Source organism: Cupressus sempervirens, chromosome 2 (assembly GCF_028749045.1).
Source record: "Cupressus sempervirens isolate cs-2001-9-10 chromosome 2, ASM2874904v1, whole genome shotgun sequence".
NCBI lineage: Eukaryota > Viridiplantae > Streptophyta > Pinopsida > Cupressales > Cupressaceae > Cupressus > Cupressus sempervirens.
In genome coordinates this window covers 5,968,429-5,980,816 of record NC_143119.1, presented here as the reverse complement: position 1 = coordinate 5,980,816, position 12,388 = coordinate 5,968,429, and the positions used below count along the sequence as shown (strand labels likewise).

Below are 12,388 nucleotides of genomic sequence, written 5' to 3'. Positions count from 1 at the left end.
TGTCACTTAAGCACTATAGCTTAGTTTTACAACAATTTTGAAAAAGAATCAAAGCCTTACAATGCCAAAAGAGGCCTAATTCTGAAAGTGAGAAATTGGTCCACACAACCCTAGAATCTGACTTCAGATCTAGAAAGTAGACGAAAAAATACACACTTAAAAAAAAAACGAAACTTGAAAAGTGACCAGATGTGCCCGTACGAAGCTTTTGAAGTTGTAAAATACAAGATTATGCAGGTACAGTTGCCAAAAAATGCAATTTCTGCAAAATCTGTGCACCAAAACTAGAAAACAACACCAATAGAAAATTCAAGAAATTCTACTTGATTTCAAAAAAAATTGCACCTGAATTGGAGTCCGGATGTCCAAGATATGGGCTTGCAAAGTCAGGCTACCAAACTGAAAAGCAATCTGGAGAGGGGTCAAGAAAGAAAACTGCAAGTTTAAATTTGACGGTCAAACGACCGTCACTGCAATTCAAAAATGCCTGGAAATGATGGTCAAACGGCCGTCAATTTTAACATGGGCAAAAGATGATGTCAGCAAAAATGAACGCCATGGGGTGACGTGGAAGATGACTCAACTGTCTGTACTATACGAACAGACACGTGTCAACTTCTATATGAGATGACGTGGCAAAGGTCGGGTTCCACAAGTGACATAGCAGTCCTGGCTATTGTGTCAAAGTGTACACATGTCAAAATATTATTTGATCCGCAGGAACTGCAATTGGATGTCGCATGGCGAATGCGGATAGGTCCGCGTGTGCTCAGTTTGCGATGCGTTGCGGGCTGGATGAACTAAAAAAGGGCACGTGGCTTCTGTCGTGAAACGTCCACGTGTCCTGCACTTTTACCTTTGCAAGGGCGGGATAGTGAAATTCAAATTGCGTTGGAAAACCTTCTGTGCCGACCGGAATTTGAAGTCTACATGCTGAGCAATGACGAAAAAGCAGTTTTGTCTGCCGGAAAACCACGCAGTGAGCCGAAGTCTGTCTGAAGCAACGTCAACGGAATATGCACTACACAGGTGGGAAAGGGCGTACCTAGAATGTGGACTATGGTCGGCCGGAAGACTTGCAGGTCGGAAAACCTTAGTCGGTAGGCGGGAATGAACGCAGGGGTTCGAAGATCCACCAGTCGTGTCGGAGTTAACACGAGACGCCAAAAAAATGCGAGCAATGACGACTAGAGAAGGTGGGATTTGAGCCGAGAAACCCACGCTAGAGTTCAATGGGAAATATCCCACATGCGTGCACAGTTTGTATGCAACGCAATTTATATTGCAAAGGCCACGGAGAACATAACAAAGAGGTTGCGCCGGAGTTTGTGAAGGGCTTTGTCGCCAAAGGTTGGTATTGCCGAAATTTAGTGTGTCCAAAAATCGTTTTGTATCCGCTGCAAAATTTGCAAATTTGTACAGTCATTTGTAAATAAATTAAATAACCCTGCGACAACAATATACCCTCCAAATTGGCAAATCCGGGGTGTCACTGCCCGGGTCTGTCAAAATAATTTCTCTACAGGGTGCCCTAGGGGCAAAAAAATTCTGCGAAATATATTGACGAAAATTAAATACAGAGAAATGAGAAAATGCAGATATGAATAAAATCAATTAAATCTGTGAAAAATAATCATACCCATATCGCAAATCAAGGCCTCCGAGTTCCGATTTGCAAAAAAAAATTGTCTCACGATCGACTTTGGGCGAAGGTAGCTGAGTTTATAGTCGATTTTCACCAGTTCAGCGTTCCGGACGCAATGGCGAGGTCAGAACTAGTGCTAGATGCTCCTAATTTCTACAGCACTCCTAATTTGAACTGAAGTGATGAAGCAAGAGAGAGGTCTCGAATGGCTATGTGATGAGAAAATCTCCAAATTGCTCTGATACCATGTAAGAATTTGCTTAAGGGAAAAATTCACCTAGGAACTAAAAGCTCAAACACAAGCACACAGTAGACCAAAGTAGACAGAGTATGATTAGAATAACAATGTATTCAATAACTGGTTCATTAGAGTACACTAGGAGTGCCTGAATATAAAAGCCTCGGGAGAGCTTTTAGAATGCATAGAAGTTAGCATCATGATGTATACAATCAAGCACATGTCCACTAGATATGGGTTATCCTCCATTAAACACAGAAGTAAGTGCGGTGATGAGAGGATAAGCCTACAAGGGTGTGACACACAAAACAGTGTTGTAGACACCATGTGCTAAAATAGAGTTGCGTACTCTTGTGTTGTCTACATGACAACTCAAAAGGTGTGCAAACTCCTAAGTGTTTCACAAATAAAAATAATAAAACAACGCAAAATAATTAAATAATGCATTAACCTAAGTAAACTTAAGTGTAATAAGTAAATACTTATTTACACCAACAACAATGGAAGCCACTGATCACCAACCATGTCTGATCCGACATACTAAAGGTTAGGCAGTCTCGGCCTTGTCTATAGAAACTACCAAGGTTGCATGGGTATGTGGGTATGGGAACGGGAATGGGTACAGGTACACATTTTTCAAAATAGGGGACAGGGGTATGTGTGTATGCCTAATTTTTTCTATACAATTAATATTTTATAGAAAATATAAAAATCAAAATATCTATCATGAGTCATGACATTGAGCATTCAAAACAAGAAATTTGAAAATATGAGCCATAAGTCAAATTATATATATATATATATATATATATATATATATATATATATAAAGTATTTTTCATAATAAGGGACAAAGGTACTTGGGTATGTCAAACTTATTTAAAAATTATACTTTTATATTTATAAAAAATCTGAAATTATGAGTCATGACAATGGTTTTTCAAAACAAGAACAGTGATAAAGTTTGCAAATGTAATGTACTGTTTTCGGTTTCAGATTTGCTATATGTTTGAAATAATAATACATGATAAATGCTTAGATGCAGAACAAAGAAGGCAGACTTTAAACATGAACAAGAAGATCCTAAACCATATGACAATGACATATTGCAAATGATAAACTTATGACTTGAACAGTGATAAAGTTTATTGTTAATGAGTATCAAAGTTTCAAACTGATTTGGTATTGAATTAAGTTTGATAAACAACAAGCTAATACCAAAAAAAAAAAACCAAAAAAAAAAATAGAATCTTAATCAAGGTCCTTAGCTATGATGCTCTCCACTGAGTACCCAGTACGTGGGATACGTGTACCCGGTACTTGAGTACGTGGGTATGAGTACCAAGGGTGTGGGTATGAGTACCCATGCAACCTTGGAAACTACACATCAAATAGCCTACCCACTGTAAGAGGCATTAATTCTATTGAAAAAAGACTAATAATTATTAGGGTACTTCATAAGTTACATGATCTGGTTTTTGCAATCCACAACTCCAATTGCATTTTGCACACTTCAAATCACAAACAGAAACATGACGAAACACACCCCTAGTTTTTGCTTCAATGCCATCAATTTATGTGATACACTTGGCAACATTGAAGTTTCCATAAAAGAGGGTGCAGCTTTCCAGCAAGATTTATAAATTCTTACACTACATTGTTATTTACGGTGAAAATCGGAGAGGAAAAAATGGTAAACAAATGTAACATTGGTTTCTATAATGTACTCTTCTTCACAGGAAATCCACTCTGAACCCACGCAGAATAGCCACCCCCTACATCAGTAATACCCATAAATTCCTGAAAAAAGAACAAAGATAACAAAAGTCAACAGTGGTTAGCAGTGTAAATTTAGAAAAATTTCCAAATTAACATATATACCACATGTTCGCACAACAGAAATACAAATGCAATATCAGACTTGTAAATATACTAAATGTTAGGGAATGGCATCTATTATATTTTCTGATATTTTACACATCACCCATCACACAGGCATATGGGTCTCCCAAATTCACAATGAAATCTGAATTTCAATAAGTACATGAAGCATTCATCACAGAAAAATCAAAATTTATGATTATCAACTAGCACTGATTTTCTATCAATATCTGTTATAATAGTCAAAATAACAGAAAACTAGATTAGCTGAGACAAACAAATGTCATAATTCAATTCTAGATAGCTTGGACGGTAAGACACTTCAAAAAGTCAAAAAACCAAACATGCCATTGAAAATACAGAAGATAAAAGACTTATAAATGATGGTAAGAGTGATGCAGAAGGAAGAAGCCAGACAGGAATTCAAAATGTGTCAAGTGCCTAAGTGAGACAAACATAAAGGCTAACAATTCACAAGGAAGTCTATGGTGCTCCACATCCAGCTGGTCAAGATATTCTGCATCATTGGGACGATCTAGTGGATGCAAAAATATACTAAGTGGGCTATTGTAATGATGCATTGATCTAGAGTAGCGACTGGTATTCCTACAGCATGTAGATGTATAAATTCACCAAGCATTGCAGTGCATAGCAGTGAAGAAAGAGGAAGCTCTGTCCAACAATGTTCCAGATGCCTCCAAGTCCAAAGTCCGGATTGGCTTTCACTGCCGTTGATTCTAGTTGAAATAATGAAACAGGACCCCTAATTTCCCAGGTTTCACCCTAGTGGATCTCTGTAGAATATAGTGGATTGCTGCAGAATATATTTTGTCATTATACTAGTGTATTGTTTGTATGCTTGTTAACTTGTTTCTCTTATAACGTGTGTAATTTCAAGCATACATGATAACTAGATTTTAAGAATAGTTCTTATTTTTCACCTTAAAATATAAGTTAATTCACTATTTCAAAACCAAATTTTGTATGGGAAAATTACATGCATGCCATACAAATAGCGTAAAGGATGCAAACTTCAGCCCATGGTTTTAATAAATCAAATTTCAAGTTTATTTATGCTGGCTTTAGTGGCAATTTGCTTTGATCCACCAGATGTGTACCTTTTAAATTTGTCTTGATTGATTGGAAACTGAATATTACCCTAGTATAGTATGGATCGGGTGATAGAGCAGTTTCTCCTTCACACATAAGTGTTGTGTGCATTTTCTTCCATATGTTATGTTTAGCAAAAAATTGTAAATCACTTGTTTGAATAGTTTAACTAGAGGCAAAGATTGAGGAAAGAAAGACTTCAACAAATTTAAGAGGAATACAACGAGCTGAGGAAGGTGGCGGATTTATTTAAGAAGGAAAAAAACAGTTGGAAAAGTGTAAAGCTCAATTCTTGGACAATAAAAAATGTATCTTTGAAAGGATAAACCAAATAAAGGAGCTCCATGAAACTTAGCATTCAAGGGAGTATTGAAGCAATATCTTCAAACTCAGTTCTGAAGTGTTGCAAGATAAAGTGAAGTCATTTATTCATGGCTAGAAATTGTCTACAAAGAACCCAAACAATAAGCATTCCGAACACCCCAGCATATGTTTGTCCTTCCAGTAGCAAATTTTAGTCCCTTGTTTGTTATAAAAAACATTCTACTCTCAAAATATGATCAAGATGAATAACAGTGGTTGATGTCTTGGCAAGAAGACCTAAGTAATGAAGAATTTAATAGAGGTTGAGGCTAGGCTACAATATGAAGAGTTTGAGTCCTCTGAAATATACTAAACAGAAAGTCATTCCTACAGCATGTAGATGTATTCCTACAGCATGTAGATGTATAAATTCACCAAGCATTGCAGTGCATAGCAGTGAAGAAAGAGGAAGCTCTGTCCAACAATGTTCCAGATGCCTCCAAGTCCAAAGTCCATATTGGCTTCCACTGCCATTGATTCTAGTTGAAATAATGAAACAGGACCCCTAATTTCCCAGGTTTCACCCTAGTGGATCTTTGTAGAATATAGTGGATCGCTGCAGAATATATTTTGTCATTATACTAGTGTATTGTTTGTATGCTTGTTAATTTGTTTCTCTTATAACATGTGTAATTTCAAGCATACATGATAACTAGATTTTAAGAATAGTTCTTATTTTTCACCTAAAAATATAAGTTAATTCACTATTTCAAAACCAAATTTTGTATGGGAAAATTACATGCATGCCATACAAATAGCGTAAAGGATGCAAACTTCAGCCCATGATTTTAATACATCAAATTTCAAGTTTATTTATGCTGGCTTTAGTGGCAATTTGCTCTGATCCGCCAGATTTGTACCTTTTAAATTTGTCTTGATTGATTGGAAACTGAATATCACCCTAGTATAGTGTGGATTGGGTGATAGAGCAGTTTCTCCTTCACACATAAGTTTTGTGTGCATTTTCTTCCATATGTTATGTTTAGCAAAAAATTGTACATCACTTGTTTGAATAGTTAACTACAGGCAACGATTGAGGAAAGAAAGACTTCAACAAATTTAAGAGGAATACAATGAGCTGAGGAAGGTGGCGGATTTATTTAAGAAGGAAAAAAACAGTTGGAAAAGTATAAAGCTCAATTCTTGGACAATAAAAAATGTATCTTTGAAAGGATAAACCAAAGAAAGGAGCTCCATGAGACTTAGCATTCAAGGGAGCATTGAAGCAAAATCTTCAAATTCAGTTCTGAAGTGTTGCAAGATAAAAGTAAAGTCATTTATTCATGGCTAAAAATTGTCTACAAAGAACCCAAACAATAAGCATTCCGAACACCCCAGCACATTTTTGTCCTTCCAGAAGCAAATTTTAGTCCCTTGTTTGTTATAAAAAACATTCTACTCTCAAAATATGATCAAGATGAATAACAGTGGTTGATGTCTTGGCAAGAAGACCTAAGTAATGAAGAATCTAATAGAGGTTGAGGCTAGGCTACAATATGAAGAGTTTGAGTCCTCTGAAATATACTAAACAGAAAGTCATTCAGGTATCAATAAGAATAGCTAGAGATTGAAGATCTCTTACAAAGGTTGGGGTTAACAGTCAAAACTTGGGGAAAGTTGGTAAAGACAAACAACTGAATCTGAGAAGCTAATCAATGCATGAAGAAATTTGAAATAACATGTAGAGAACAACAAAGTTTGCAAGAGTGACAATCAGGATTTCAAGTCGAATCTTAGCAATGGAATGCAATCATATATGAAGAGGCCTTCAGGAGACTTAGTGCAGTACCACAAATTATGAATTCAGAGACCCTCCCTACAGCTGTCTTTGGAACATTTGTTTGTGTCTGGGAAGCAGTAGTGTTGACAAGATTGCACATACTTGTCAAATGTTGACTCAGAAAGTTAAATGTGATGGTACACAGCTTGGGCAACCATACAAATTTCTCCATACAAGTCGGAATTAGAAAAGTGTAGATCATAGTCCTTGTACAATGGAAAATGTATTCTTGAAAGAATGAACCAGTTCCAAAAGAGTAGATCATAGTCCTTGTATAATGGAAAATGTAATCATGAAAGAATGAACGAGTTAAGAGGGAACTGGGTATTCATGCAAAATTTTGAATTCAATTGTGAAGTGTTGCAAGAAAAAGAAAGGTCGTCTTTTCATGGCCAAAACCATTAGAGGCAAGCATTGCAAGTATCCCACCATATGCTTTTCTTCCAGTGACAAGTAATGTGAATCCCCAATTTGTCTTAGGAAATTGTACACTTGTCAAAAAATGACCAAGATGGGTTATAGACTATATTGTTCAAGGTTTTTTATTTTTAGACAAAAGGTCTAAGACCTATAAGGGCATATTGTTAAAACTATACATTGCCATTTTTATATTAAGCCCAATCCTAAATATAACTAATTTTTAATTTGTTCAAGGGTTTAAGATTTATCTTCTATTTTTTACTGTTTAGTAATAATATTATTTTTCACAGAAAAGCGAACATTGTGTTTACCGCATAAGTTAATTAAGAAATGCACACAAATAATGAACACGAACACGAACAGCAAAACTCTTCTTATTATTATTCGCATATGCCAGAACATTACATTATGTTTGCATGATAAGATCTAATGATTACAATGCTTCCCGAAGGGGTTATAAATACTTTCCGAAGAACTTTCTCGAAGGAGTCTGTCGGCCACATACAACATGTCCTTACATAACAAAAACCTTCCCGAAAGGACCTGTCGGCTACATAACAAGAACCTTTCCAAAGGGACCTGTCGGTTGATACACAATTTCCTTTCCGAAGGGACCTGTCAGCTGATACACAATTTCCTTTCCGAAGGGACCCATCGGCTGATACACAATTTCTTTTCCAAAGGGACCCGTCAGCTGATACACAATTTCTACCGATGACATCATCCCCCCCAAAAAGAAAAGTCGTCTCCTGACGACTACAGAACAAAACCCAAACAACTAATACAACAATATTGATCTGCCACATCACTTTCACATTCATCCTGTTGCATCTATAGCCTTTGCTAACACAATACTAACTCCTCAAGCTGACCTTGATAGCCACTAGTGCTGCTTTCTCTCCTTCCAACTCCTCGGTACCCTGAGCCAAGTGTCGCTGCACTGCCTCCAACTGGATGATCAGCTCCTCTCGAGCTCTCTACGCATCCACCAAGACAGCCTCACGGCCAACACCTACTCTCAGTGCCTCTGGTACACACACTCCATGCCTTCAGCAGCTCCAAATCTTCTCAACTAGCAGACTCCTACGATTGATATCCGCAACGACTAGGGGTCCAAGGGGCAACGCCCCTGGCGGGGTCGAGGGGCAGCGCCCCCGCGGGGTCCTAGGGCAACGCCCCACCGCCAAGACCAAATTAGCACTCCGAAACCCACACAAAACTGCACGGAACACACCATTTCTGTCATTTTCTGCCGATTCTACACTCTTTCTAGCAATCGTTGGTTCTTCCTCTACCCTGTGGCATCATCTGATACTCATTCTAAGCATTCTTGATTTGTTGACTTTTTTTTTTAGAAAACCTCCCGTCACCCTTCAGTGCTACCAATGTACAGCTACACCATACATCTTGCCACTGTATCGACTCCTTCCTTATGCAATATCCTATAACGTCCTCCAAAGTCTGAATGCAATAGCAAGTAGAAGCCGTACGACAAAACCCCACTCTTCAGAATCTGTAATCTTGCAATCCAAATCCGTACACATGATATGCTTGAAAAATCCGTACAATTACCTCGCATTCCAAATTGTAATTTCCATATGCTATCTTTACTTCCAAATTCCGTACGCCGTACGGCCAAAATCCGCAGTGTTAATGGATTTCCTCAAAAATCCGTAGAGATATCATAAAGTCTATACGGTGCATGGTTAAAACAGCTAAAAATCCGTACACTTCCAATCCCTCCAAAAATTCCGTACTAAGACTCCTAGTCTATAAGATTTTTTTTAAATCCGTACGCTCCAAGTTTTCATAAAATCCGTACGGTGGTCTAAAATTGATGTTACAATGTGCAGCTCCTGAAAACCGTACACTGTCTTCAAATATTGAAACCCATACACCAAAAAAATCATACACTTGCTGGAAATCCGTACAGGAGAAAGTCGTACAACAATCTACAAAACTGTACTCTTCCTCCAAACTCCGTACGATGAGCAGGTTAAATCCGTACGGTGCTTCAGAGTTTAATTTCAAACCGTACAGCAGCTCCCGACTTAAAAACCGTACAACTCAAAAACCAAGTGAAAATCGTACGACAAGCAGACAAAATCTGTACGGTACTTTTTTCTTCTTTTTTTTAAAAATAATTTTTATAAAAAATTTTGAACTATGTACAGTACTTACAGTCTTCTCTCAATTGTTCGTCCATGGAGGTGCGTTACTTCTTTCATGGCAGACATTCAACTTCGACCTATTCACTGTGTCGGCAACTTCCTTTCCGTCTAGCATCCATTGTTTTACTGCTCCATTATCACCCCCTTCCCAAATTTGATAAGGCCTGACCCATTTCATTTGAAACTTGCCTGGGTTGATCTTGTTCTGTCCGTCATACCTCAACGCCCACTGTCCCAGTTGGAACTTGTTCAATTTCAGGTGTCTATCGTGTCATGGTTTGCGCCTGTTCTGTGTCACCTCCGTGACCCTTGGTACCTGCAATTGTAGCTCCTCAATTTTATTTAAGGTAGACGATCCCTCCACCCGGTTTTCTATGTCGCCCAATTTGTTCCTGAAGCTCGGTACCATGTACTCCGTCAACTGCCCCTTCAGGTCATCAATAACACCTACAACTTTTACTGAACCCTTCCGCTTTGTTTCCTGTACGGACCATATGATATGTCTTCCTTGTTGCTGGCACCTTTTTGCTATATCTGTAGTTCGACGTAATACTTTCTTCCTTCGCAGTCGTACAGTGTAATCTTTCCTCCTTTCAGGTTCGTACTATATGTTCTTTCCTTCAACTTCAGTCATACCCGCCTTTCCTTCTTTGGCTTGTCTAGATTGCTTCGGACATTCATTTCCTCCTTCAGCTTCTCCATGTTCCTTCAAACATTCATTTCCTTCGTCAGCTTCTCCGTGTTCCTTCGGACATTCATTTTCTCCTTCGGCTTCTCTGTGTTCATTCGGACATTCATTTCCTCCTTCGACTTCTCTATCTTCCTTCGGACATTCATTTCCTTCTTCTTTCTTACCTTCGTCGATCCTTAGCATATTACAACTTGGAAAGAGCTCGTAATCCTCTATCTGCCAGTGGTAAAGACCATTTACTAAATTCAGATCGTCATCTCCTTCCAATTGTAGGACTCCCTCCTGATCGGGTTTCGTACTCTGCCTCCTCTCATCCTCTTCTCCTTCGAAATCTAACGTAGGGTCTTTTCCCCGACCATCTGAGTGTGCAGATCGATGACATACTTCCGGCCTTTGCTTTCGAGTGATAAAGTGTTTTTCTTCCAATTGTGTTTTGCCTTGGCTTGTATCAACCACCCCCGGCCCAGAATGGCATCATATCCTCTCCGCTTCAGTGGGATCACGACAAAGTCCAACAAGAACGGTTGTGTTTTAATCGTCACTGGTTGCGCTGTGAGTACTCCCAAAGGCTTGATTCCATGTTGATTGGTTGTTAACAACTGGAAGGTAGGTGGCCACAATGTTGGCTGTCCCAACTTTTTCCAGGTATCCTCTAGCAGCACATTGACACCAGACCCTCCGTCCACGATCATGTCCGTTAGCACAGTCCCGAGAATGCCCATTTCAACAACCGTCGGATAGCGTCCAGATGAAAGAGCTAACAGCATTGGATCTTCTGCACTTGCGCCACTTTCCTTCTTTTTGTCCACTGTATTTGCTCCACTTTCCTGCTTCCTTCCATGTTCTCCTGGTAGTTGAGCAGCGGGAAGGATGTTTGTGACTGTCGATCGGAGCTGAGGCCTAGTGAGCAACAGATCACTTACCCTAACGGGTATCTCAGCTTGCAATATTTGCCGTACAATGTTCTGTTCTGCGCAGTTCCATACGGAGGTACTTGTCGTGTCCTTCAGGTGTGCCATTTCTATCTGCGTTACTTTCTGGATTTCTGCCCGTGCTTCCTCCAGTTGCTTCTTTTCCTCCGTCAGATCGGGGTATAGTCTTGCCTACTTCTGAGTGATTGCTAGAACTTCTTCCTCGTTCGTGCCGACGATAATCAAGTTTACTCCTGACTTCGGACACTTAACATCGTCATGATCGCCGGGTCCACACCATCGGCATAGCAACTTCGGTGTGTTCACCGTTGTGCACTCTCGGGCAAAGTGACCCCACAGATTGCATGCGCGGCATTGAACAATTGGCCGACCATTCGCATCGTACTGAATTCGACTCCCGCCATTATTGTTGTTGCCGCTATTGTTATTGCTGTTGTTGTTTTGACCGCGCCGGTTGTTTCTGTATCCGCCCGATGTGGCTCCTTTCGTACTGGTGTTCTCGTTCCCTCCTGACGGGGATGCCTCCTGTGTTAGGAACACTTGCTGCGATGTTCTTGTTTTCAAATTGAAAGGGCATTCCTTTACGGAGTGACCCATAATCTGGCAAATCTCACAAAATTGATCTTTTGGGCATGATCCCTTCGTATGGCCTTCTTTCTTGTACTTTGTGCACCATAGGTCGTTGCTCTTAGTCTCCTTGTTCATGTTTTTGAACTCCCTCATCATCCGAAGCATGTCCTTCTGAAGAGCACGGACTTTCTTGCTGCTGCCTTCATCGTCGTTGCTATCTTCTCCTGAAGGCTCATCGGCATCTGAATCGGATGAGTTGGTCTTCTTCATTTTTGTCTTCTGGTCACTTTCGAGGTTCATTGCCCGATTGTACACTTCAGTATATGTCGATGATGGCATGATCTTCATTTTTTTCCGCAACTTCGGGTGAAGGCCTTCAATGAACCATCTTTTCTGGAGCCCATCTGTCAGTTTATTCTCCATTTTACTGATTAAGTCCTTCAACCTCCTGGCGAAGACCCGTACTGTTTCATTCTTCTTTTGTTTGGTATTGAATATCTCCGCTACAATTTCATTATCATCACGCAGAAGTTGAAATTCTGCGATGAACTCCTTAATGTTATCTCAACTGTTTAACTTTTGTGGAT

At 39.4% G+C, this 12,388-nt stretch overlaps 1 protein-coding gene across 2 annotated transcripts in view; it reads right to left on the bottom strand.

Moving 5' to 3' along the window:
- Positions 1-3,302: 3,302 nt before the first annotated feature.
- LOC149570813 (rhodanese-like domain-containing protein 15, chloroplastic) overlaps positions 3,303-12,388 on the bottom strand; it is an 83,926-nt gene continuing 74,840 nt past the window's right edge. For both annotated transcript variants that reach the window (XM_089812388.1, XM_089812386.1), the window contains one exon: positions 3,303-3,683. In XM_089812388.1, coding sequence (XP_089668514.1) covers positions 3,600-3,683 — 84 coding nt within the window. In that variant the 3' untranslated portion in view covers positions 3,303-3,599. The remainder of the gene's footprint in view (positions 3,684-12,388) is intronic.